This window comes from Carettochelys insculpta, chromosome 21, assembly GCF_033958435.1.
Source record: "Carettochelys insculpta isolate YL-2023 chromosome 21, ASM3395843v1, whole genome shotgun sequence".
Classification (NCBI taxonomy): Eukaryota; Metazoa; Chordata; order Testudines; family Carettochelyidae; genus Carettochelys; species Carettochelys insculpta.
Genome location: NC_134157.1, coordinates 12269352 through 12297276, shown reverse-complemented (window position 1 = coordinate 12297276; position 27925 = coordinate 12269352). Strand labels below are relative to the sequence as shown.

The following is a 27925-nucleotide window of genomic DNA, read 5'->3' as shown; positions in this document are numbered from 1 at the left end:
ATAAGTGCTGCTGTTTTGATTTTTGTCATCCTCTTCCAACCCTACTGCACTACCTGCACACTGTAACAGCATCAGTACTGCATGTGGCTCATTGTCCTTTGGAGTCTACTTCAGTGGGTAATTGCTTCTCTGCAAGCTTCCTCAGACAGGGATATGAAGCACTTGCATAGCACTGGGGAAAAGGAGATACAATTGGTTTTATTTGTTGTTTACTGATAAAGCATCCACAGAGTATACTAGAAGCTCAACAGATAGGTCTGGACTGTGCTGCTGCCCTGGAGCATTTACCTAGGGCATTAGTTGCAAGTAGTCTACGTGATTTACTCTCACTAACATCTCTTGTGATCTGCAGTGTGTTTTTAGTTGAGTGGAGAAGTGTTTAACCAGGTTGTCTCCCACCATAGGTCCCAGCAAAGACAGACTGTGTGATGTGTTTTGGTCCTGTGGTTCCGGATGGGTATGGAGTTTGCTACAACCCCATGCATGATCACATCAATTTTGCAATCTCAGCATACAACAGCTGTGCCGAAACCAATGCAGCCCGCCTCGCACATTACTTGGAGAAGGCGCTACTGGACATGCGTCTCCTGCTCCAATCCACTCTTAAATCAAAATTGTAAGAAATGAACATGCTTCAAAGCCCCTAAGCTTTTGGAGCTGTCCCATGTGCACAAGAAGCTCCCAACTCTCCAGAAACTGAGCAACAGGAGATGAGCTCCATAAGGAATCTAGAAAAGCATGTGGCACACATCTCTCTGTAGAGAAGTTAAGGAGTGGTCATCTCCAGCCATTAGACTACAAGGTGAAAGGAAGCACTGCTGTATTCCAAGCTAGTACTGACACAGATCCTGTCCCACAATGTGCAAAGTGCATCTTTCTTACCCTGAAGGGATACTGGAGCAACATAATCTTATTGAATTTATGATGGAGAGAACATAGAAAGCACATTCATCCAGTCCTTCATTCTTCATCCACTTGGGGGAATATTCTCCTTGATGCAATTACACGGTTTACTACATCTGAGACCACTTGGATCTTTCTGCTGGCTCAGACTTTCGAGGGGTTGGGAATCACTCTTTTGGTCCATGCTGTGCTTCCCTGAGCATTGTCATAAATGTCAATGAACTTTGGGGTGGTGGGATAAGTATCGTAACTTGGAAGAAATCTAGTCCTGTTAGGATGCAATGTGCTGTTTTTCAAGAAAAGTTTCCTAACGTGACCTTGTCAGAGGACTAATTTTGTGTGCTTTCCCCAGCTAGAAATGTCTCCTTCCCTGCACCTTCTCCATTAACTGTGATATACCCACTGCTACAATTGGACTAACTTCCCTTACTCGGGCCTTGTTTTTGTTTGAAGCATAAAGGGATGGATTGCTGACAAATCTCCATCTCAGAGCTTCAGGCTCTTAGAAGTTGAGCCGCTTTTGCTTTTTGTGGAGCTTCTACTAAACAGATGCATTGTAATGGGTTTTTTTAATTTGTGCAGGCTCTGCCGGCTTTGACTTTATGCACTTAAATACTTTGTAGAGGGGAGAGAAGATATAGATCTTGATGTTTGTAGAATTTCTGTCCTCTTCATTTTACCTCTTCTCTCTCAAAACAATGGGAAAACAATGCGAATCCTGTTGAACTGTTTTCCATGTTGTATTTATTTTAGTCTAAGGAAATGCTGCATGAGTGACATCATGAGCTTTTCTAAGGAAATACATCACCTTTGGAATCTGGAGGACTGTTGGAGAGGAAGGAAAAAAGACTGCAAAATGACACTTGTACCCTTCCATATATCATCTACTCCTGCCAAGGTTGATCTACCTCTAAAAACATGGGAGGTAGTGATAAAAACACAGGAATCTGTTTATTTCCCCCCAAAAAACTGCCTTTTCCATAAGAATGCACCACCCAAGGGGGATTTATAATTTCCGTTTCATGGAATAGTCATATCTGTATTAGTCTGAACCTTTAGAAAGGAATTATATAAGTGGTGCATTTAAAAAACACCAAGGCATAAGAATGGAAAATAAAACTGCCAATATCTGAATTGGAATATCCTTTCCTAGGGCATCATATGAAAGCAGACATTTACTGCCATTATAGGGAGAGTGCAGTGTTTGTCCCTACCCATGCTATTCTTGCAGTGGGAATAACTGTATTCTCGCAAACGCAAACATGGGTACTGAACCACTGCATTGCACAAGAAATGGCAGTGTCACATGAACACTTGTCCATATTGCAAACCCACCATAGCAGTAAGGTCACTGCTGCTCTTCTGGTGTTTGCACCTTGACAGCATTCAAAATCAAAGTGCACTGGTAGAGGGTTGTGGGTAGTTTGCACTGCATCTGTTCATTCTATTACTGTAAACCTCCCCTTTACAGTCATCTCATCTCACTTTTTAGTTGATGCAAACCTGCTATGAATTGCTTTAAATTTAAATTCCACCCCACTACGTCTTGGGGGGCGGGGGGGAGTTTTACTGAAACTCACCTGCACAGCTAATGATTGTACAAACCTCCATTCTCAAGCATCATTCAAATTCTTTAAAATCATAAAAATATAAATGGAATGAGACGGTTAGAAAGCAATGGGTGCATGTAGCACAAAGCCCCAAGTACACCTGCTCTAGCTATCTGATTATTCCACAGTGAATAAGATAAAATTACAAGAGGCCATCCAAAATCTTAAGCTGTATTAATATTTATTTTATGTAACGAGTACTTACAAAATCATTTAAAAGGCTGCACCCTTCAAGGATGAATTGGAATGGATAAGGTCTTGCTGGGATTAAAATACCACGCTACTTTTATAGAGGTTTTTACGCTGGAAGTGATTCATTTAGCCAGAGCCAGAGTAAACTTTTTTTCACCCCTCTGTATGTAATGAGTAAATATAGTGCCTGCTGATAATGGATAGTACCCTACTGCGGATGTGCGATGGGGCCAAAGACCAAGTGCCTTCAGCTGCAGTACAACTACATAGTGACATGTCTTGTTATTTCAAGGATATCTTCAGGAACTAAGAATTTTCCTAATCACTTCAATTAAGACAGAAGTAGTCACTCAAAGGCAAGTGTCCACTGAAAAGGATGAGATGGAGGTGCACTCTGGATGTCTGATTTTTACTCAAGTCAGCTATAAAGCTGGAGATCCTGTTGGCTTCACTGGCATTTCACCAGCTATAGAACTGAGGTCTCTATGGGCCGTGCATAGAACACACACAAGCTTCCCATCCCATTTGTGCAATCTCTCTTTAGCATGTAGGGGGCAGAAATCTGAATTAACAGGAGAGCTGCTTTATTACATTGCAATGGTTTACAAGCATTCTCTCTTTTAAAAGTGTTATTTTCCTCTTGCTGTGGCAAGTTTCAGGATGTGGTGTTGTCCCTCTCACTCACTATTTCTTGATTTATTTTTCAGTGACCAGGTATTTTGAATGCTAGCCTTGTTTTTTTACTATTAGCTGGTCACTTGCCCAAGAAGCACCTGTGGTCTTAAAGGCTATGTAAAAGTTCTGAAGAAATGATTAATTTACAGAACTAGGGAAATATGTAGATTTGTAATTCACAAGTAAACTCTTGGAGTGGACATGTGGTTGATGGCACAACTAGTGACTCTGCATGCTCAGCCAGTTAAATGAATTAAATGTTTTTTTATAATGTAATCAGTGTCCTGTAAGGACTGGTTATGTTCTTCCAACACAAATAATAAACATATACATGTTGCCAACAGTGTTAATTCTATGCAGAAATTGCTATAGGTGTAAAGTTTAATGATTGTCTTTGCAGAAGGATGTTCACTGTGGATCACAGCACAATAGATCACACAAGAAAATATCCTCTTTCTATTGTTTAGTAGCTCCATCCCAAACCATGGTAAGAGATCAGCTACTTAGGAAACAAAGTTATCAGAGGGGTAGCTGAGTTAGTCTGTAAGGTGCCATTGTTTTTGAAGATACAGACTAACATATTTTGGAGCATAAGCTTTTGTGGGCGAGCTTATGCTCCAAAATATGTTACTCTATAAAGTGCCACAGGACTTCTTGTTGCTTTGGAAAACAAGGAAATAATTCTCGGAGGGCAGTCAGCCTTCTTTGCTCCTTTTCAATACAAGTAACAAAGCAGGAAGCTACCTACCTCTCAAAAGACTGGCTGTCAGCTTCTAGCCCAAGTTTCTCTTCTTACCTTCAAAGTGCCAGAATGTACAAGGGGCCTTTGTGGAGATTTATCACTGTGCCAGACAAGATGCAGCTTTCTGGGGTATGGGGAAAAAGAAAACAGAAGCAGACCAAACCCCAGTCTACACTTATAATTTACATCAATATACTGTGGCTAATGCACATAACACGAAAAATAGGCCAAGCACCATAGCTATAGCGACCCAACCCTTGCTGTAGACACAGCCAGATCAATGGAAGAATGATACTGTCAGTCACTAAGGTGGAGTTTTTACAACAATGGAATAAAACTAGGGCTGTCAAGCAATTACGAAAATGAATTGATTAATAACGGTTAAACAATATTGAAGTATCTTCCATTTAAATATTTTGGATGTTTTCTATGTTTTCAAACATTCATTTCAACTATAGCACAGAATATGAAATGTACAGTGCTTATTCTGTATTTATTATTACAAATATTTCATTGTAAATAATAAAAGAAATAGTATGTGTACTACTTTTGATAGCAAACAAGCAGAAGCTGTCATCAGCTTGTTCTCTGGAACAATAGCCAAACTACATGAATCTTCAGTGTACCAGGCACATAAATATCTTGCAATGCCAGCTGCAACAGTGCCATGTGAATGCCTGTTCTCACTTTGAGGTGACTCTATAAAAAAGTGGGCAGTCTTATCTTCCTTAAATATAAACATATTTGTTTCTCTTAGCAACTAGCTGAGCAAGAAGTAGGACTGAGTGGACCTGTAGGCTCTAAAGTTTTAGACTGCATTCAAATCAAAACCATCTACATTTGTAAATTGCAATTTCACAAAAAAGATTTCACTACAGTCCTTGTCAGTGAATTGAAAAAAATACCATCTTATTTTCCAGTAGAAATACTTGTAATAATATGAAGTGAGCACTGTATACCTTGTATTCTGTGTAACTCACATTTGAAAATGTAGAAAAACACATCCTATTAAACGTCAATTGGTTTTCCCCTTACGGTGCAATTAACAGATCGATTTTTTTTATCACTATTACTTGTGTGAGTTAACTGTGATTGAACAGCCCCAGAAAAAATCCTTCCACAGCGATAGTCAGGGTACCATAATTCTGCTGCTGAAACAGCTGTAGCATAGAAGTGGCCAGAGAAAGCAAATGGTAGCAATGGTGCTGGAGAAGCATAGAGTACCCTTGCAAGGGTGGGAGGGGGGGTGTCCCAGAGTACTGCCTGGTGAGTTCTGTGGAGTTGTAGGCTTTAATGCACTGTGTCACTGTAAATAAAACACTGCCACAGCCACACAGGATGCTAATCATTGCAAGATAAATACAATTTTTAAGGATGACAGACTCCCTGGAGCAGACGAGGGATGTGTTAATTACCTTTGAAGCCATTTATATTTTTATCTCATCTTTGGGAAAATGACTGAACTGCCCCTTTCCTTAAAAAAAAAAAAAACGGGGGGGAGGGAGAAGAATGGGGCAATTATTTACTTGGCTCGGGTTTTCAGTAGGTGGTTAGAATCACCAAAAATATACTGTGTTCCCACTAACTTATCACACTGTTCCCTAGCTAACTCACCTATTCACTCCTTCCTTTCCCTTCTCTCTCACCTACTGCTTTGGCCTATGTTAATAAAAGGGTTATGGGCCTTAACTAATGCCCACTGAAGTCACAGCCCACAGCTCAAAAAGGGAGGGAGGCTAGTCCAGCCAAACCCCTTTTATGAGGAATAAAAGTACTATTTGTTATATATGCACATGAAATAGAAACCTCAGTGTGGAGAGTTTGTATTAGATCATTCCAGTGAGTGCTAAATTAGAGAAATTTATTGTAAATGATTCACCTAATCTTTCATTTACAAAGAATTGCTGCCATCAAGAAAAAAATACTCCATTTAGAACAAGTATGTTTAAAGGCTTTCATTCTTAATTACTACATTAAAATAAAAGGACTGTCTCCTCCTGTGCCAGGTTCTGGGATTATGATAGAATAGGTTCTACATCAACCAATTCCTAACACATACACAGGAGGATCATGACAAGAGGAGCAGATGAAATATTTAAAATGTGGTTTTTAAATTAAGGCGGCAAAAAATACAGATAAGATATGAGCAAAATCATATCTTGCATCAGAACAGACCAATGAGTTTTCTATGAAGTCTCAGTAGCTTTTAATGGACGCTAGTAAAACATGCAGTAAGACATCATGACTATGCATACCCATCTATGCCTCTGTACAGTTGACAGTATCAGACAGATGCTAATGTTCTCCTCTTTGACTCATTTTGGTAGCTGTAATTGCCCAAGCCTCCCCCCATTAAGAAACCTCAAGCCAACTGTATCAGGAGTCTTCACCCAGCTGCTCAACTTCATTGTAATGTCTTGACTGCAGACTAAAAAGTGCAATGGAACAATCTTTGCACAGCCATGAAGCACATTCAGGATAACTGCTGACTCGCGGCTGGTAGTCTCCTCAGAACCATTTACCACCCTATTGCAGAGGAGTTAAATACTGGCAGGGTCAAAAAAGTTGCTAGAATTCTATAGTACAGGAATAGTACCCAAGCATTCAGCAGCAGAACTCACAGGTAAGAACTCCAGACTAAAGATGATCACTTAAAAATAGAAAAAACGAAGGAGAAATCCAAGTCCTTGCAGAAAACAGGCAAGACCCCTTAAGAGTTATACAGACTGGGTGATGCAGACGTTTGCAATCAGCGTGATCCATAGAAATGTTTGCCAAGGTTAACTCAACTGCCTCATTTCAGCAGTAACCTGTGTTTGAATCTAACAGCTCTCCAAAAGTAATTTATGAGTGCTGTTGCTGGGCTTGGGCACCAGCACATTTTATTTTTATAAAAAGTTTAACTGTTGGCTTAAAAGCTTAAAGGGAAGAGTCAATCAGAGAGAGGGATTAGGGCAGAGACTGATCACACGAAGTTTAAATATCAGTAAAAGCTCTGTTAATTAATTTGAGATGATCATTCAGAGAGTGGAGTAGTGTCTTAACTAGCAGTTGCTTAAACTTGCTAATGATGTCCTAAATCAATGACAAAGTCTGGCTTCAGTTCAGCAACAGAAGCTGCAGAGGTGACAGGAGCTTTGGGTCATAAGAGTGCAAAAGGAAGAGGGAGTAGAGGGATATTTGTGACATGTACACCAAGTTACTGATGCCTAAGAAGACGACGGCCCAGGTAAGGCAACCTGGCTAATTATACAAGAGCAGAAGTGGAAAAAAAATAGTATATGTAAGTTTTCCTTTGTGTTTTAAACACCCACCCCAGCTCCCAGTCTTGTGCACAGGAATGTCACTAGTGTTTAAAAGCACATCTTTAGCAGTTTCTTTATATCCATACCTAGTGCAGTGAGAACTGATTCTGATCTCCCAACTGTTGCAGAAAGGAAAGAAATACCTCTTCCCCTTCTGCCTAAGCCACCCTGCCTCCCTCTGTCCAGCCCTCCCAAATTAAAAACCCTAAATAAGGGTTTGTCTTCATCCAACACACAATGAATGCATGACCCACCCCAAAAAGAATAGTTCAATTTAAAAAAAATAAATAGTGTGTATATTTCATGCTGCAAAAAAAAGTCACAGAAAAATTTTTTTTTTTTTTTTTTTTTTTTTGGTTTTCCCTCCCTCAAACAAGACATCAGATATTTTCTCCCCCATCCCGCAACTCAGACACGATGGTACATTCCAACTGGCAATGTGCATTTGTGTTGTAAATGAGGTTCTGCTCCTGCATGGTCCCACATGCATCAGGGAGCATCCAGCTAGCTGCAAAAGCCACAGCAAAGGCCACCAGGCTTTGGGCATGGTCCCTGCCTTTTCCTTTGGTCCATCTGCAAAAAGACTCCTTCCTTGCTGCTCCCAGGTCTGTACAGGTCTCTACTTTTGTCCTTCTCCAATAAGTCCTGCATTCTTTTCCCATTCCTTGAGTCACTGGAGCTTTGTACCTAGCTTGCGCTGTCTGTTTCTGCAATGAGAATATGGATGTGTCAGAGTGAGGTAGACCCCTGTCACCAGACACCATAACACACAACGAATAAAGAGGTGGAAGGGGTAAAATATGTTGACAGACAAGACTACCACATCCCCCTTTATACAGGCACAGGTCTGGAATAACCAAAGGGTCTACAGGTCACCTAATCAAGTGCATTAACAAGAGGTGTATGTGAGAGATCAGACATGCTTACAGAGTAGATACAGTGCTTTTTTAGTTTAAAAAAGAGGAGCCAGTACTCAGTCAACTTCCCAACCCCACCCTCCAAGCTGGGACTGCCCAGGTACCAGTACTTAGTACCAGTAAGTACCACCACAAAAAGGAAAAACAAACACTGCCTATCCGTGACTCTAGTTACTATTATGACGCCCTTTGTATGGAATACCACATTCACCTCACACAGCACAAAACAGAGACTTCCTGCTCTGGATGATTCTGCGCAATGTGTCACACTTTACTACATGCAGAAGGATCTTTTACAACACAGATTGCTACCATCTGGTTTCTCCCCTGTTGCTACCATCACCTATGGCTTCATATTTGGAGTCATTGTACTATATCACTTTTTCTCATTTCATACTGATTATATTTTAACTATTCTATTAAAGTTAAACCTCAATTTGGTTTCCTTTCACATTAACTCCCTATGCACATCAGCTACTTATATATGAATACAATCGCAAATGACACAGGTAATTAAACTATTACCCTATTGGTATATGCAACAGCTTAGATACAGCTCCTTGGGTGCAGAACTGCCTACCATCCCACTTACCTTGCCTCTGCTCTGGTGACTGTATATTCAAACCACAAGATGTTAGGAATGAGACTGGTATCTCTGATTAAAAAGAATTCTGAAGCTGGCCTAAAAGTAACAAGGTTTGGGGACAGAGAAAGAGAATTAAAACGTGTTCTTTCCTAATTCTGATAAGCCCTGGAGAAAATTAGTGAAATTCACGACTGATCCCTGCAAGGCAAATCTGGACAGGCTTTGTGTATTTAGAAAGCAGCATTATAGACAAAACACCTGTCAGGGATGGCCTAGCTCAGGGGTTAGCAACCCCTGGCACACATGCCACAGACAATTTTCATCTGCATATGAAGCAGAAGCTCAGCCCCACCCCTTCTCCCCCATGCAGCCAGGAGCCTGCTCAAAGCCATGCTGCCTATAGATTAACGAAAGCCCAGATAATGCTACCAACCACCACCTACATGTAAAGCTCTACACCTTCATTTATTTATTAATTAAGTCATTGTGAGTAGGACTATTAGTAACTTTAAAAGTATCACTGACACGTGCACCATACAGAGGTCAAAAGCACTCTGCCTCAGAAAGGTTGCTGACCCCTGGCCTAGATAATACTTAGACAGGCCATGCATGCAGGGACTGTGATTACATGAATATATAAATATACCAGGAAAAGTGACATTTTTCTTTTCTTATTAGGAAAGTTTCTAGTCTAGTTAAATTTCACTTGATTTTCGACTTTTTGTTTGGCATGGGTAAAAGGAGATCTGACCTGTTTGAACAAGCCTTTCCATCACAGTGAACTTAGAGTTCGATGGGGAGGTCTGAAAGTAGCACCTCTGGGAACTGTTATCTCAAAACACTTGGCTCTCTTCTAGCACATTTCTTCTAAGGCTCTCAAATAAATTTATGAGCAATTAAGGCTCACAATTCCTCCTCCTCTCCCAAGAAGTAGGCAAATATTATTCTAATTTTATAGGAGAAATAGCAGCACAAATTAAACGATTCACTCACATTCGCACAGAGAGTCAAAAGCAGAGCAGGGAACAGAATCTCGGAGTCCCTTTTCCCAAGCCCCTGCTCAAACCTTTAGACCATTGAGACCCTATGGACAGTTTACATCCCTTTATATCAGGGTCTGCATTCCTACAGAACATCAGAATCACAGAATCATAGGGCTGGAAGGGACCTCAGGAGGTCATCTAGTCCAGCCCCCTGCTTCAAGCAGGATCTACCCCTACTAAGTCATCCCAGCCAGGACCCTGTCCAGCCAGGACTTAAAAACCTCAAGGGATGGAGAATCCACCACCTCTCCAGGCAACACATTCCAATGCTTCACCACCCTTCTGGTGAAGTAGTTTTTCCTAATATCTAACCTACACCTCTCCCTCTTCAACTTCTGACCATTACTCCTTGTTCTGCCATCTGACACCACTGAGAACAGTTTCTCACCCTCCTTTTTAGAGCTCCCCTTCAGGAAGTTGAAGGCTGCTATTAAATCACCTCTAAGTCTATCAGGACTATCATTTGGTTTAACATACTGCAGTATCCCATGATTGGTTTTCTTACAGCATATGGTATGAATTTTCTATCCCTGTGCAGGTGGATGAAGAAATAATTTCCTTACAGGAGTGACATGCTGCTCCAGCTATCAGTAGGTTCAGCACATTTCAAGAGGTAAACACTCTTGTGACCCCTTTATGGCACAGAGTAAACTTGAGATGTACAGTGCTGAAGAGGTAGCCTTTGGGAATTAAACCATAATACAGAACAACATAAAAGCATTTACCATGCAGCTATCCTTGGAAACAGAGGAGTTAAGATCTCCTGAGTGAAGGCAAACCAGGCTACAGCCATGACGCTTCCTGCAACGCCTCCATACAAAACCTGGCTCCAGGTGTGATAGAGCAGATAGACTCTTCAGTGGAAACAAGAAAGAAAAGTTACCAGAGACAGGATTTCAAACAAAATGAGGGCAACACAGTTGTTTACAGCATTTTACGGGGCCCTGTAAAACTCAGAGCAAGGTTACCTTCCAGGTGTGGAACAGCCCAGTGGCACCTATTTAAAAAACACTGAATCATATAAATGCTTAAAAGGGATCTTGAGAGGTCACGTAGCTCATTCTCACACTGAGGCAAACTAATATACTTAGACTATTCCTGTAAGGTGTTTAGCAAAACTGGTCTTAGAAAACCCCCATGAAGAGCATTCCACAAACTCCCGTGGTAGCCTGTCTCTTGGCTTAACTATTCCTATAAATAGAAATTTTTTCCTAATATCTAATCTAAATCTCCCCTGCTACAGATTAATCTGATTACTTCTTGTCCTACCTTCACCGAACATGACAAACTGATCACTGCCTCCTTTGTAACAGCTATCAGAGGGGTAGCCATGTTAGTCTGTATCCTCAGAAACAACGAGAAGTCCTGTTGCACATTATAGACTAACAGATTTTTTGGAAGATAAACGTCTGTGAGCTTTCATCAAATATTTGAGAAGCGGCTCTTTGCCCACGAAAGCTTATGTGCCACAAAATCTGTTAGTCTAGAAAGTGCCACAGGACTTCTCTCTTGTTTTTGTAACAGCTATTATCATATCTGAGAATACTGAACTTATTCTCTGGTGCCCCATCAGTCTTTTTCCCAAAACTAAATATGCCTTTTTAACATTTCATCACAGATCAGGTTTTCTAAATCTTGTCTCATTTTTGTACTTTCCTCTGGACTCTTTCCAGTTTGTTCATCTCTTTCTTAAAGTGCTGTGCCCAACATTGGGCTCAATACTCCACAAGAATCTTCACCAGTGCTGAGCATAACAGAAAAATTACTTTCTAGAGCTTAGAGACAACACTCCAGTTAATGTGATTTTGGAGTGTATTAGCCTTTTTTGCAACCACACCATATTGTTAGCTCTTATTTAATTTGTGATCCACTATAACCCCCAGATGCTTTCCTGAAGTGCTGCTTCCTAGGTGGTTAATCCCACTTTTGTAGTTATCCATTGGATTTTTCCATCCAAAGTGTAATTTTTGCACTTGTCTTTACTGAATTTCATCTCTCTGAATTGAGACCAATTTCCAATTTGTCAAGGTCTTTTTGAGTTCTAATCCTGTCCTCCAAAATGCCTGCAACTCTCTTCAGCTTGGCATCATCTACAAATTTTATAAGCATACCCTCCACTCATCATCCAAGTCAATAAATTATTAAATAGCACCAAGATGCTGAACTGTGCCCTGGGGAAATCCCATTTAGATAAATCCTCTCTGTCTGACAGCAAGCCGTTGATAACTACTCCGAGTACAGTTTTCCAACTACAGTAAAATTCCTTTAATACGGCACGTCCAGGACCGGACAGGGGCAGATTACCAAATTTTCCACACTACAGACTACCATAACGCCCACAGCCTAGTTCAAACCCCCTTGTCTCGGCTCACCACCCTTGTGCCTGGCTGCAGCTCACCATTCCTGCACATCCCCAGCTTCTTCTCTATTCCACACGCCCCTGCAGCTTCACCACCCTGCGCTACTCAGGCTCTTCACCCCCGTGCTCCTGCAGCTTCTGCACCCCCACACTCCTACAGCTTCACCTTCCCTGCACTCCCCAGCTCCAGTCCCTGCACTCCCCAGCTCTAACCCCAACACACCTTGGCTCAATTCCACGCCCGACCCCTCTGCAGCCCTAATCCACCCCAGGCTTAAACCCCCTGCTCCATTCCCACAGCCACAACCCCCCACCCAAGCCCCCCAACTTACGCAAATTTTGAGGTACTTGTATCTTGGGGGATGCCAGACCATCAGGGTTTTCAGACCATCAGAGGCCAGATTAAAGGAATTTTACTGTAGTAGTGCACCTACCTAAATAGTTTCTCTTAGATTGCATTTCCCTCATTTGCTTAGAATGTCACAGGGGACGGTGTCAAAAGCTTTATTAAAAAATCAAGATGTACCACAACTTGCACTTTCCTCCACATCCACTAATGGATAATCAGGACACAAGTTAGACCCTTCTGTGTACATAAATTTCTGTTTAGGAATACTTCTAAATCTGAGTAGCTCAAGATCTGTGAGGATGCCTTTGTGTTTCCCACAACAGCAGTTCAGACAGGCTGGGACCCTGATGCTGTTGGTCCCAGGAGAGAATTTTCCAGGGCCAGCAACTGGTCAAATTGATCCTGATAACCCCCCAAAGTCTGGATTTAAAGGCTTTTGGAGTATATACTTTTAAGGGGAAGACTTTTGTCAAGGATTTGGCTGACCTCAAATTTAGCAGCATGAAGGCTCCATTGTTGCAGAGTGTGTACAGTTTTTAGCAGACAGTGATCACAGGATTAATGATCTGTTAGATTATCCTGGAACACAGACGCTACTCACAGAGACCAAGTCTGTTCATAATGCAAGATAATAGAAGCCAAAACAATTTTAACTACATTTAGAATGACTCTACAAGAAGTTATTTCAATCAACACTAAATGATACACATGCTGCAGAAGGTACTGGTGCATGATCTAGCTCTATGTTTTTATAGATTAGTGCAGCAGAGGAATGAGGTAGACAGAATGACTCCATCCATATCCTGGACATGGAGTACAGAGAGAATGGGGAGGGAAGCACTGGCCTTCAGTTTTGCAGATCAGTGTGTGAAGACAGAGATGCAGGGGTCCAGGCAAGCCCCTCCCCCTCTTCACAATGATCCAGCCGCCACAACCAGTTGGGTTTGCAGCCGTTAGGCCCCATGAAATCACATAAGCTTAAAACCACCCACTGGACTGCAATTTTTGAAGATGCTATCGAGGGACATAACTAGACCAAGAAAAAAAAAATCCACACACGAAAGAGCTCCCATTATGAGGAGTCTCAGACACCCCAGCAACGCCCTCAGCCCCAGGTATCTGTGGCACATTTATCAGGAACTGAACCAAAATCGAAGAGGATAAAGTGCTGTCAAAAACCCACGAGGCCAAGGGTTAGTACAAAAGAATAAGACAAATGGCTGCTCCGTACCTACTATATGAGACTAGAAAGGCCACTGTAACGAGGCAGATGGACAGCACATGTCGCCACAATAAATCCAGAAACCTGGCATTGTTTGTTTGGTGCATTCTGGAAAAAAGAAAGAGATGTAGGGGGAAAAGTCCATCAGTGCAGTGGAAAAAGATGATGACAGGGAGTGGAACAGTTCTTATATCCCACCCCTCCAAATCACCATGACCTAAGGAAGCTGTAGCCCTCACTGATACCACGGATAGCTGTTAACACTCCAGTGCTGATGTAGCCAACTGCTGCCAAGAGGTTGCAAGTAGGAGCCCAACACCAGTGTACATGTGCTAACGGAGATCACTACAAAGGGAGCCAATGGGCCTAGGGCAGAATTATATCTTGGGTGGGAGGCATACAGAGCTCATATGCAATCATCGTGCTTCAGATCTCCTCAAAGCTGCCCACTTGTGTTTGGCTATAGTATAGGAAGGTTGTTTGGTCTCTTGTCTGCTCTTCCCCTTTACAGAGCTGCAGGAGGTAGCCAGCGCTGAGTAATAGACTTCAGAAGGGGGGTCACACACCAGAGAATGCAAGCTTAGCACCTGGCAGTGGAGATAAGCCACTAAGGGTCATGTGAGAAGGCAGCAGGAATCACTGGAGACACTGCAGGGACAAACTCACTAATGTAATTGAGAACAGCCTCATGAGAGGATAACTCCTCTCCCTCTCTCCCCGCTTCCTACCTCCCGAAATGCTTTCCAGCATGAATTTGGCCAGTATCAATTCAGCATGATTCAAGAGACTGCATCAACTCAGTCGTACTGGTGAACTCATACTACCAGGAGCGATGGAACCAGGGGCCACCTTCCCCTCATTCCTGCTTTCCACTCCCTAATCAACACTCTCAGGCAGCAGCAGAACCCATAGTTCTAGCGTTAATCTGAGATAAACTCACACCAGAGGGAATCCCACCCTGCCACAAAAGAGATTCCACAGGTCCTGGAATTCAGCTCTACTTACAAGAATCAACCGAAAAAGAGAAGGAAAGGCATGCTACCAGAAGGTAGCCACCCGTTCCACATGCCCCAGAGGCCAAAGTGTAAGACAGCCAAAACCTGATGAAAAAGCTTCACCTTAAATAAAGAAACAGGAACGAGTAAACAGAGAAAAACCACATGAACTGAGAGTGACTGGACGGCATCCCGTATTTTGTAGTCACCACTGAATGGGCTTCTGGAAAGAGAAGAAGAAACAACATGCTCAATACACAGTAGTAGCTTGAACTCTTTGAAGATCCAGCTGGACCACAATTTCAGGCTACATTTGTTAGTTTACAATATGTTTCTCTGATCAGTGGCACTGTGAATGCCCATTCCAAACCCCCATGTGAACATGCAAACACTACAAGTGAGACATGAAGCAAAACCACCCTTCAACCCAATTACTGCCACTACAGTTCAAAGACAATTCATGTACCATGCAGCTGCTCTTTTCCCCAAAACCCCACCAGGCCATATTTACCTTCACAGGGCCGTGGCTCACGGATAATATTCTTTATTAGCCAGTTCACTCCTTCGTTGAATGCCAGCCCCCCCAAGAAAGAGATCTGTGAAAGAGACGATTGTGTCAGCTTATGACCCTGCATCCAGCCCTCAGCTTCCTACCCTGTCATCTCTACAGTGATACATCTTCTCAAACCTCTGTGACAAAATTTCCTTAAAGGGACCCTGTCAACTTCAAACCAAATGACACTTTGTCTCTGACTTTTTTAAACTACTACAGTTAGAAACAGTTAGAAATAATACCCAAAATTATGTTAACCAAAAGAGAATAGAACCATATTTAATTCTATTTACTTTGTGTATTTAATAGCACTTTGTATGTATTCAGTTTCCCTGGTTGGCAGCAGTCTTTCATTGAGCAACAGAAGAGAGAATTTAAAAAAAAACAGAAAGTACTGACAGAGTGACTCCAAGATCTGGGTCACAGTTGGAAATTTTTTTTTAAACTGCCCAGATTTTAAATTGACAACAAACCTTCAACTATTTGCTGCAAGCCAATAGAGGGAGCATACGTGCTGCTGTTGGTATGCTCTGCTTAGAAGGCCAAATTTTTATTTTATTTTTCTCTTCAGTAAACAACTTGCGGAAAAATTTCCCCACAAACTCATAACATCTTTAAAAGCAAAGAATTTTCGGGCCTGGCCAGACTTATACTATGTTTTTATAATTTCATTCGATACTTCAGATGAATTCTTCCCTCTCTTAGCCCTACCAGAATACAATTACGCAAACTGGAATTTCTCCCCCTAAATTCCTCTTCTCGTTTCAAATACAGGATTTTTCACTTCCTGAGCTAAACTGTGGATCAGTGTATTGAGCGCTGCAGAACAACTGTCACATTCCACCCCAATGGCGGCTCCTATACTACAGGTAGAATTGGAAATCGGCATTAAAACTAACTCTTGCTTAGGTGCTTACACTTGTTATTACTAATCCCTGTTTCCAGTTGCTCATAACTTTGAACTTTGGCCAGTTCAGGCTTGCTCTCTGCTCAGGTTGCATGCTTTGTTTTTACATTTAAACAAACACAGATCAGCCTTTTCAGGGAATGAGATTGTGAGTGAAAGGTAGGAAAAATGTGTTAACTTTAGTTAAATTAAATGTTTCTATGAAGAGAACTAGCATCTCCAATTCTGGAGAAGGAAGGCAAGATCTTCCATGGAATGGTCCTAGGCTCAGAGAGGCACCTTTTGCTTTCTCTTTGAAAATCTACCAATAGGTGGATGAGTTATAAGCCCCCAGATCTTGCTCTTTGCACAAGATCAGCAGACCGCCCTAGCAATTTGCTACTGCAATCTCTTTAGCATCTCATCTGTGCTGAGCACACTACAGTCCTACAGAGCTTTTTAACATGGTAACTGAACAGAGCTTGCTCCTAAGCAGAGCTAGAGCTCTGGGCAGAGGATAACGCGGCATCTGCCTACTCCCCATCTGGACCAAGCAGAAAGAGGAGATGCTTTCTCCAGGTTAGAGAAGCAGCATTTCCTCACAGCTCCCATTCATTCCTCCTTGGCTGGTGCATCAAGAGCTCCCCATTTATGATTCCATTTATTTTTACCATTGGAGGAAAGGATATCACCAGGAAATCCTGAGTTTTAGTCTCAGATCTACCACTGATTCTCATAATTCTCTGTACTGCACAGCCTCCAAAATCAACATTAGGAAATGCTAAAAGTAAGTTGGTTTTTGCAACCTTACTTCAGCCTCTTTGCCTATCCACTTTATGACACAGTTCTTTAATTACGTCCTCACACACTGTTTGTTTTAGAGAATCCCTTCCACATTCAAACCACAGGAGGCCATGAATGAGGCAGAGAGTTGGAAGAAGATATTATTTCACTTTTCAGACCTCCACTAAGCCCGAGGGAGCATAGGTTATCTAACGAGTCTCCTCCATTTCACTCTGTCTTGGGACAAAACTTCTAGCTGGCTCCAAGAGTACCCCAGTTGTTGTTCTTCAATCTCAGGTTCCACTCGGCATACAAGGGTTTATGTCGCTAAGCCCCAGTGCAGCTGCATCTCTTCCAGACTTTGCCAAAGGCTTCTTGTCATAACAAATACAGCCCATTGTTCATGTAAAGATTTCATGGAGAAATCTTATCTTTGAGTGCTTTGCCTTGTAACTGTTTAAGAAACACTTAAAAGAATGTCAAACTGTAATTTGTATGTAAAGGTCAAGTGCAGTGGCAGTTTAATACCTGGTGCATCATCTATCAAGCCCCATAACTTCCCCTAGCAAGGAGACAGATCCAACAGGACTTTCCCATCTCTATGATCTTTACTGTATTTTATATACATACTATATTTATATATAGACAGTACTTGGTCCTGCTGTGAGGGCAGGGGAATGGACTCAATGGCCTCTTGAGGTTCCTTCCAGTTCTAGTGTTCTATGATCTCCCATTATATACATATGCAATATATCCCATGCTATACATATAGGCTGGGTTTACATGGAACGGCTTTCCCAGCAGGCCCCTGCTGATGAGCAGCCTTGAAATTACAAATGGCTGCCCATCAGCATGGTCCTGTGGCTCATTAGCACAGCCACACGAGAGCTCGATCTCAGCAGAGGTGGGTGCTGGCAGTTAAGAGGCCGTGTGAACATGCGCCTGCTGGCAAAAAGCCCCTCTGTCGCCAGACGTTTATGCCTGAAATCAGACCCAGCCATACAGTATAACCCAGAAGATCCCAAAACACTTACCTTACAATCTCCAACTATGTCTTTCTCTTTCATATATATAAAAGTGTATGCATGAAAAATAAAAGAAAGTGTTTTGGGATCTTTGGGGATGAAAAGCACCGTATAACAACTGAATCTAGGGCTCAAGGAAGCTGAACTCACAGAGGATAATTTTAGGACTGGGCACAGAGTAGATACAACACAGACAGTGGCAATGCAAGCACCCCTCAAAACATGCCCCCTGCCAAAATGCCACAATCTTTAGCAAGGATCACCTCTAAAAATGAAAGGTTTCAATCCTATGACCTAGTCTATCTTCAGCATTCTATTCTCTGCCAAAATGGGGAGGCCAATCTGCTCAATTTGATTTTTTTTCCCTAAAACAAAGAAGTCTACCCACTAAGACTTGGACAGGAATTACTAATTCAGGTCACACAGGCTTCCAAGAAGCTTTCAGGTTACAATGACTCTGAGAAGCTCCTTCCTTGGGCTGCGATCCGAGGTTGTATTACCAAACCCTTAAACCATTCAGCTCCCATGAGTGTCACTTTATATAAACACGGCAATATCAGAAACCCGATGTCATAATCCTTCTGCTGCGCCTGTTTCACCTGCCTGTTTACAAAAGACAAATGTTACGAATGACTTGTAATCACTTGTATGGAATGTATTTAGCCATCCCATCCTAGCTATTTGTCAGGACAAACAGGAAAGACCTTGTAGCACACTTTATCAGAAGACTAGCTTTTGGTCAGAAGAGAAATAGAAGGTGCTCCAAGCACTTCACACATGTGGATGAAATGGGCCTCGCAGGCATGCTGCTTCCTCTGGGAAAATGTGGGGAAGAACCCTTTTGCTGAGCCTGACCTCCAGAGGTCTTGAATATTCACAATGCCAGATGGACTTTTGGTCACTCACACTCCTGAAAACCTAACCCTTAACAACTGAGATGGCAGGCAAAGCTGCCACTTATTGAAACTGGCATCAGCCATCTTCACAGATTAATGCAAACATGCAGTACCAAGACACTGATGCAGCAAAACCTATTTAGAACAGGCTCTGGAAAAAAAAAATCATTTAAACATTGTGTAATAAAGCTCCACAACCTTTCTAGGAAAAAATAAGAGCTACAAGAATCACTTCATCCTCCATCACTGCTGTGTTCAATACACTTTCAGTTCGCCACATGTGGCGAACTGGACACCACAGTGTGGCAAAGCGGCTCATTAGAGTCATGTACGTGGAGTGCCCTCTGCTTGCTCTGTGCATGCACCCTACCCAGGCACCGTGGTGGCTCCAGCCATAGGGAAGCTCACACAGAGGCAGCTCCAGAAGTTGGAGGGGGGACTCTGACAGCAGCTGGGCTTTCTGGCAGCAGTGGGGTGCAGCTTGCCTGGTAGTGACGGGGAGGGAGGGTGGCAGGGTAGCGTGGCTAGCCCAGCAGAGGGGCTTGCCTGGCAGCAGTGGGACAGCTCACCTGGCGGCTTGCCCAGCAGTTCGCCCAGCGGGGGCGGGGGGGGGGCCTTCAATGGCGGGGGCTCCTGTGAGTCACCTGCAGGTTGCAGGGGGTGCCTGGCTCTGGGGAGGGGCACCCCTGGCTGCAGAGGGGGGAAGGGGAGGGAGTTTTGTGGCAATCTTTAAATTTCTTTTGGATACCACTGCTCTATCAAAATGCATCCAGTTTCTGGAGCTAAGAACGATGGATATGTAACAGCACAAGGCAACATGACAAACAGCTGAGAAGATGTGAAGAATACTGCATCCAACTGAAACCGCAGGGACAATTTAGAGAGGATGAACATAATTATCCAGATTGAAGTTTAGCTAGCTGATTAGTTAACATGCCCTCTTATTCCAAAAAGTATCAATGACCACAAGTGATCAGGACCCATGTTTACATCTCCACCAAAAAGACAGCATCTCCATCAGCACAACCCTTCCCAAAGTCATGTTCAAGACATTTATTCACTACTGTCACAAGGAAAAGGTGCATCTCACAGTATTACAAACATTGCCTCCTGCAGCACCTGGCATATTCTTCCTATTCCTGTACCTCCTATTCATCCTGCCTGACCCTGCTTGGCTTTAGATCTCATGGGATCATAGCACAAGACACAAATAATAGCCCCATTTAGTTTCTTACAAAGAGGGGCAGAAAACTGGCAACAGTCACTGATGTGTATGGCAGGTCTAAGAATTCGGGGAAGGGAAACTATAGTTCGTGACGGAGCAGTGAACTAAGGTTTCACAGTAATTCAAAAGTATTACAGTAAAATGGGCTTTCCTCTAGGCAAAGAGGTCAGATTTGTTATACTAGCTCTGGAATGGCAGGGCACATGGAAAGGGAAGTGAGAGTTGGAGAGATGTGTCATGCAAAAAGTACTTAGGGTGGGAAGAGGAAGACTCACCGTATGAAGCTCTCTCTTGAATATGATGAGCGTAACAAAGCCGACTATGATGAAAATTGGACAGAGACTCAAGTAGGCTAACAGCTGACCCGAGAAATCACCTGAGGAAGCAAACGAGAGAAACAAATCAGCCTGCATTTTGTGTGCGCCTGCTTGCCATAGACACTGCTGTCACTAGCATTTCAGAGCTCACTCACAGCAAAGGCGCAAGTTCACTAGATCAACTGTCTAACATAATATGGCAGTCCCAGGCTCCATTCCTTGGACTCAGCATTTCATCCCAAATATTAGCAGGGACTGAAGGTGCTGAAGAGCAAGAAGAGTGGAAGTTATTAGTTTCAGTACTGGGACCAGAAGGAAATGAAATAAACATAACATAATTCAACTACAGTTTCCATCTACCAGCTTACAACAGATATGGAGAGGCTGAGTAGCTTCCCACCCTGACAGACTCCTATAGCTAGAGTTTGGAAGCTGCATAATATCTCACAGAAGAAAATAAAGCATCTCAAGATCCATCACTGATTGGTTTGGATAGGATGGATATGAGGCAGACAAATGTTATAGGTGAAAAACAGAAATGCCTGATATACACTGTGACTCAGTCCAAGTCACCATTCCCTACTGGCATATCTATTTGTTCACTTAAAAGTACACATGGTCCCCACAAACTCTTTTGGAAAAGGCAAGCATAGGCTCAAAGCACACAGAAAATTCCTAACATTTTTCCATTTTAATTTTTTAAATTATTTTAATAGAGGATAGTGTAAAAGATACATCAACCAGCATCATCATTTGAAGAAGCCAGTCATCAGACCACATTCAATATGAAACTCACAGGGAAAAAGATGTCCCAAAAAGCTTTGCTACAGCAGCAGTGGAGATGCTTTTAGAGGAGGGTATTAAAAACACTATCCTGGTATCATCTACATCAAGAGAAGATCAAAGCCATTCTATACTAGTCTCCAAAAGACAGCAAGATCCTTCCTATCTCACCATGTGGTCAGTGAAGAATCAGTCCCCATGACATGTTCACAGAGGGTTCAATCCTCATGACTAAGCATCTGATCCCTCCTGACTACCTGCCAAGAAAACAGGCTCTCTTGCATGACTAAATACCTGATTCCTTTATGAATCAATTCTGTTTCCTTGCACCGTATAATACAGCACTTTTCTGCAATACATACTAATAGCCTCATTTTGCACTCAGCTGAACAGCGTTTGATGTGATGAACTTTAAGTTCAATCACTGAACAAAAGTATTCTCACTGCTACAAAGTTCACATTGCTGGGTGTGTTGCCAGATGGTTTTATAGTCATCTCAGACTCACTGTGCATACTCCCTCCCATGGCAATCTCTGGGTCACTTACAATTGGGAAGCACCAAAAGCATCAACACCAAGAGAATGGGCTGAAGAGTTTCATTCTGCAAAACCAAAGGGAACTTGGAGTTAATTGAGGAAGAGCCCTAATTTTTCCCTCTAGTTTTGAATTTAACCAGCTTTCCCTTAATAGATCTTTGGCTCAATTCTCTATTGCTCTGCACCTTGTGTACTCAGTAACATCAATGCAAAGTGGGTTTGAAATGCTACCAGATCAGAATGGTAATGTTTTGTGCCTACTTAGTGCTGCCAGTTACACCAGTGAAAGGTGCCAGAAAAAGAGAATCAGGCTCCTTATGTCTAAGCTTTATTATGAGCTACATAAATGCAAGAGGAAACCCTCCTTAAGTGATTGTTAATGTCAGATACCCTAAGAATTTTAGACTACAGGACAACCAAAACTGTACTTAAGTCTTGGGAATGCTTTCAAGTAGTCTCAGTTCAGGGATTATCTATTAGAGGTAGTCTCTAATTCAGAGAGTACTGTTTATCAAAGCATTCACTCAGCTAATCTATAGTACATATAAATTTTAGAATACTATAACATAGATTTAAAAATTAAAAATGTGGACCATTTTTACTTTCTCATAAGGGACTACAATTTTCCCACATGTGGTGGAAGATTATCTTTACAAGCAGTTGGCCTTAGATAAAGTCACATGGGATACAAAATAGAACTAAGAAAGCATAACAAAAATTCCATCAATATCACATAGTAGAATCAATATGGCAAAACAACTAGTCAGCAATGGCTAGTCACTTGCAGAAGAACCTGAAGCCAAAAATCCATGAACCAAGGCCTCAACTGCAGAATGCTGTACAGACGTAGAACAGGAATTACCTACTCAGGTAAACGTAATCCCATTTGAAAAACTTGGTCAGCACGTGGAACAGAGCAGTGCTCTCTATAATCAGGTATTAAACACTAGCAATGCCGGTAAAGTTCTATCAGAGACATATTTTAACACCAATATACAGAGAAGGTACATAATTAGTGGTGTTTTGACTCACAGTGATTGTTTCTGGCCTGGTTCTCAGGTAAGAGAGATCACACCTGTCCATGCTAGTCAACTAAACCATGCTACAAATCTGCTAGTGATAATGCACTAGGTAGTTTAGTAGATGGTTGTAGCTAATGCAGTTCACATTCGACAGTGGAAAGGGCTATAAATCTTCAATGGATAATGCACTGGGGGCAGTAGAGGAACCTGAGAAAACAAGACCAGCTGTGTTTACATCATAATGTTTTCACGACTTAGAAGTGGCACGAATAAATAAGAATAATCTATTTTTACAGAAATGAATTCCCAAGGAAAAATTAATAAGGAACTAAAAAAGAAAATGAAGTTCTCCCAAGAACCTGTTCTAAAAACAAGACTAGGCAACTGTTTTTCTCTTTCCCCATGCCCCAAACCTCTAATAGCCTTAAAGGGGCAGAGTAAAGTTGATAAGAAGAATGATCCCACAAAAAAACAAAAACAAAACAAACAAAACACTCAATGTTAAATTTTGTTTTAACTCAGATATTCCCTAGAGCATTTTGGACTCAAGAACCACAAGATGAAACTGACTGCTTTAAGGTATCAAAAATGCAAATAGATGAAGCAGCAGTCAGGATAAAAAAAAACACATTAGACTTTCCACATTCTTTGTGTGTTAGCATCTGGTCATATTTTAAAGTGTGATTTTTACCCAGCATCCCTTTGGCACTGTCTGAAAAGATCTGAGGTTTACCACTTTAGCATAACCTGAACATAACGTGAAAATATGAATTAATGGTGTTGTCACCACATCCTACCATGAGGCCTTGTTGTACCACTGCCCCCGTTTCCAAATGAAACATCTATTTGCAGAAGCACTGTTTGTCACACAAACTTGGGAAGAAAGAAGCCACCCACAGACTTTCCACTACATCAGTATTTTCTACATTGATGTAAAAATGCACAAAGTGTTTCCACTTGTCTTATTTTTCATGGGACTGTCCATATTCTGCCAGTACAACCTGCAGCACATTGAGAACAGACTCAAGCTTTCTTTGAGTATGATGTGATGCTTTGGCACAACAAAGTTCACGTCACAACATAACACACTTCCTCTGGAAGACAAAGCTTAAAGCATGCCATCAAAGCTACGGCAAGATACGCCTCTCCCGACAGGTGTCATTGAGATATGAAAGAAGCACAGACTCTGAAGAGCTACAGTCCCAGCAAAAGTCAAAATAAAGAACAGCAGAATAAAAACTTGTATACAACACACAGTAAGTTAAGAAGCAGCAATTACATGTTAAACATACTTTTAAATGGGTGGGTACACACATTCACAACATTTTGCTAAAATGCTTCAATTAATTACACATACTTGTACTAATTTTGTTAGTGCCCAATGCCAACTAAACACGCTGAACATGTTTAACTTTCCCAAGTATGAATTTTAGAAGGGTATTTTATGCAAACTCTCCACATTTCCTTAGGTACAGGAGTTGCTATATCACATCTTTCTACATCAAAGTCAGTTTCTCAAAGCAGAGCCTCTTTACAGACACCTCTCTGCATTTTTTTTGAAGAAACGAGAAGTCCCACTTTTTCAGGGGGAAAAAAAAAAGCACGTCAGTGCTTTGCTAATGGAATTCAACTTGCTGACAGGAAATCCCTCAACAGAGTAGAATTTTAAGGTTCCAGGACTATATACGAAAATGATTTGGGACAGTATTAAGACAAGCTGAAAAAAGATCTGCATCAATTCAATGGGAATAGCTGCTGAGTTATGTCCTACCATTATGGTTTCTGGGTAGTTTATTTCTTCTTCCTGCATACAGGATTTTATACTTATTAGCAATAACTCTCTGACTGGTGGTTATAGCCACCATCTCTCCAGAACTCTTTGCAGTTTTCTTCTGCCATAGTGTACTTACTACTTCTCCAAATTTGATCTAATTCAAGAGTCATTTACCACATTATAACAAAGGAACACTCATCAAAGAAATGAAGCACTGCACAAGCGGGAGAGAAAGGCTGATTGCTTTAAAAGTTCCCTCTGGAAACTCTGGACTAGAATACAAAATTAGGAACCATCATTTCCTGGCACTGAAAGACTGAACAGCAGTAGGTCTTCAGCCACATGAAAGGTCTCCAGAGAAGACAGATTTTAAGGACCGTTACCACAGTGCATCAGACCACTGGGTCTTCAGGAAGGAAGTAAAGAATGTAATTACTAACATTGGAATTTCATCAGATCATGCCAACTAACACTGTCGCAAGATAAACAAACAAACAAACAAAAATCCCCCAAAACAGTACAAGTTTTATTTAGAAAACTGTCTGAAGTACTGACCCAAACTGCCCTTGCTAGCAGGAGAGAACTGGTATCCTCATAACGCAAACGAAGCTAGACTGGGAGGATGCAATGGTGAAAGACACATGAGATCTCCTTAAATCACAAAGAAGAAACAGCGAGGAAAGGATCTGTCCTGTAAGATGAAAAGCTTTTGAAAGGACTTTGACAGTTGCCCTTTTAAGTGCTACTCAAACCCTCAAAACAAGCCCTGTAAAAGTTTCCATGCAGGAAGCACAGAGGTTGTAATCTGCACATCTCCCACCAGAGAATACTATTATGATTCTAACCAAAGCTCAGCACCTCTAAAAATACAGTCTGCTTACACAGCCCTGCCTACCCAGATCCACTAAAAATAATCCTGACAACTATTTTAGGAACTGGACAACATCACTGTAGCACCACAACAGTTCTCTCAGCCATAACAACATTTCATCAGGACGCCACGAGGACAAGTCATTACAGCATCATGGGGATGTGGCGGTTCAGTGCTACAACACAGCAGTGCCAGTTGACAGCGGCACCACATAGTGAGATGACAACATACTGTGGGAGATACTTGCGTTCCAGCATCATTGTGCCACTATTGCACACCACACCATACTGACCCAAAAACACCACAAATCTGCAAGGGACAAGGGTGACACAGCCACATCATGATACAGTGGTACTATGAAGGGATGCAACAACTTCTGGCTGTGAGCAGAGAGACGTACCCGTGGTTTCAGCACATGGCAATGATATAACAAAAAATAAGCAGAAGACAATATTATGAGAGAAAGCAAGGCAAGGCAGCAATCTGAAAGGGAGACAGAGTGATGCCCCTCAAGGCAGTGGCATGCTAGGATCCCCAGGAGCCTGCTACATGGGGGCTCAGGCAGGTGCCTTGGGATCCTGTCACCTCCCTGCACTCAGCAGCCCCGAAGGCTGGAGTACAGAAGCCAGTGTCAGCACATGCCCAATATGCAGAGGTAAGGCTCACTATCTGGTACCAAGTCCTGCAGCACCAATGCGCATGCGCGTCCCGAGATCCCTGAGCTGTTCTTTGATGGCTCACTATTTGGCAGATGCCACCCCAGCGCGGGACCCCATTCACCCACAACTGAGAGTTGCCCATTCTGGTGGAAGAAGGACCACGGAAAAGGCTTGAGAGGTATTCAAACGAGCTTTACCTGCAGGATACTCGACATGGGTGAGGGAAACCGGCCGCCAAGGAGCGGGGAGCGAGCACTCTCCAACTGCGGCCATCTTACCCGGCTACCGGGCCGGGCCGCCACAACCAATCCGAGCGCGCGCAAGGGGCGGAGCGGCCAATGGGCGGAGAGATAAATCTGGGTAACCAATGGCTAGGCGCGGCAGGTGAGGCGCCGCCCAATCAACAAAAATCTAATTAGAAATTCAATCCGGGGAGCGATGTAGCCAATGGAATGCCCGCGGTGCTGCCCAGTCCAAGCGACACACAGGTCGCTAGCGTCCCAATCAGAATAAAGGCGGGGGTTATAAGGGTTTATCATTGGTGTACAAAATTATGCAGATTATCCAATCAGCAGGGGGTCTTGGCCCCTGATTTAGCCAATCAGATGTTGGGATGGGTGGCGGACGAGGGGTCTGAGGGGCAAAGCTGGCAACTGTGAGTCAAAATGGCTCCTTCGCCCCTCCCCCCGCCCCACACCCAAGCGTAGCAGGGCAAAGGCTTTTCCTTTCACTGAGTGGGAGCGGTTCTCAAAGAGCTTCCCATGAGCTGGGAGACTAGGAGGGCAAGCCAGGCCCAGCACCACCTCACCCGCTATCCTGCTGACACAAAAAGGGTGCCTGGGGGTGTTTACCTCAGCCCCTGCCCCACGGACAAGAAATGCAGGACTAGGACTGCAATTAGCTCGCCCCCCCCAGCCTCATTTAGAGGAAAACAGAAGGGGGCGTTGTTACTTCACTCCTATCCCACAGACGGTCATGGGGTGGAGAGCCTCTCCCCCTGGTCCCATTGACAGAAAATTGAGTGGGGGGGGGGCCGTGACCCCATGAGTTGACTCCATCACAGGTCCTGTTGATAAACAAGGGCTGCAGGGGTAAAAGAACTCAGGCTCGCATCCCTTGGGGAGAAGGAAATGGGGCTGTAAGGTTTCTCTCCCTGGACCTGAAAAAAAGAGAAGGGAGAATGAAGGCCGCTTGCCCTACTGTCTAAATCAGGGGGCTTGGGAATCTGCAGCAAAAGTTTCCTTCCCTCTCTGGTCCCAGAAAAGGAAGCTAGGTTAATTGGGAAATGAGATTCTGTCTCCACTGTCAGAAAAGAGGTCGGCAAATTGGGACATACATCATCCTTTCTCCACTGCCCGAAATGTGGACTGTGATACAAGAATAGAGAATAAAATCATTTTGGGGGGAGCTGTGGCAGCTTCTACAAATTATAGCTTGCAAGTGATGGAGGCAACTCTTAAGTTCAGGGTCACGAGTCTGTTCTGGTCTGAAGAAGTGTCTCTGTCCCACAAAAGCTCACCTAATAAACTATTTTGCCAGTCTTTAAAGTGCTACTTGCCTGCTTTTTGTTTTAACTAGCCCTTATGTGTGACGACTGAAAGCACACCTAGGAAATCTGGGGAGCGAGAATGCGACCAGCCATGGTGTTGTGTTGTATAGCTTCATTCTGATCTGGGAGTACAGCCACACACGTAAAA

The 27925-nt window shown here is 42.7% G+C and overlaps 2 protein-coding genes across 7 annotated transcripts in view; one reads left to right on the top strand and one right to left on the bottom strand.

Moving 5' to 3' along the window:
- The window catches only part of CRAT (carnitine O-acetyltransferase), a 31114-nt gene extending 27393 nt beyond the window's left edge, over window positions 1-3721 (top strand). For all 4 annotated transcript variants that reach the window (XM_075015841.1, XM_075015839.1, XM_075015842.1 and 1 more), the window contains one exon: window positions 405-3721. In XM_075015841.1, the coding sequence (XP_074871942.1) occupies window positions 405-620 (216 nt within the window). In that variant the 3' untranslated portion in view covers window positions 621-3721. The remainder of the gene's footprint in view (window positions 1-404) is intronic.
- A 123-nt stretch (window positions 3722-3844) lies between these two features.
- Window positions 3845-26517, bottom strand: DOLPP1 (dolichyldiphosphatase 1). Of its 3 annotated transcripts, none has more exons than XM_075015843.1 (8): window positions 26426-26517; window positions 20542-20642; window positions 15410-15494; window positions 15022-15121; window positions 13913-14011; window positions 10699-10827; window positions 8937-9026; window positions 3845-8134 (listed from the first exon to the last, which is right to left on the bottom strand). In XM_075015843.1, exons 1-8 carry the CDS (start codon window positions 26499-26501, stop codon window positions 8098-8100), a joined length of 717 nt encoding a protein of 238 aa, XP_074871944.1. In that variant the 5' UTR covers window positions 26502-26517; the 3' UTR covers window positions 3845-8097. The 3 variants fall into 3 exon arrangements, with proteins under 3 accessions (XP_074871944.1, XP_074871945.1, XP_074871946.1); XM_075015844.1 differs by lacking the exon at window positions 26426-26517 and adding an exon at window positions 21913-21965; XM_075015845.1 differs by lacking the exon at window positions 26426-26517 and adding an exon at window positions 21380-21390.
- Window positions 26518-27925: the final 1408 nt, after the last annotated feature.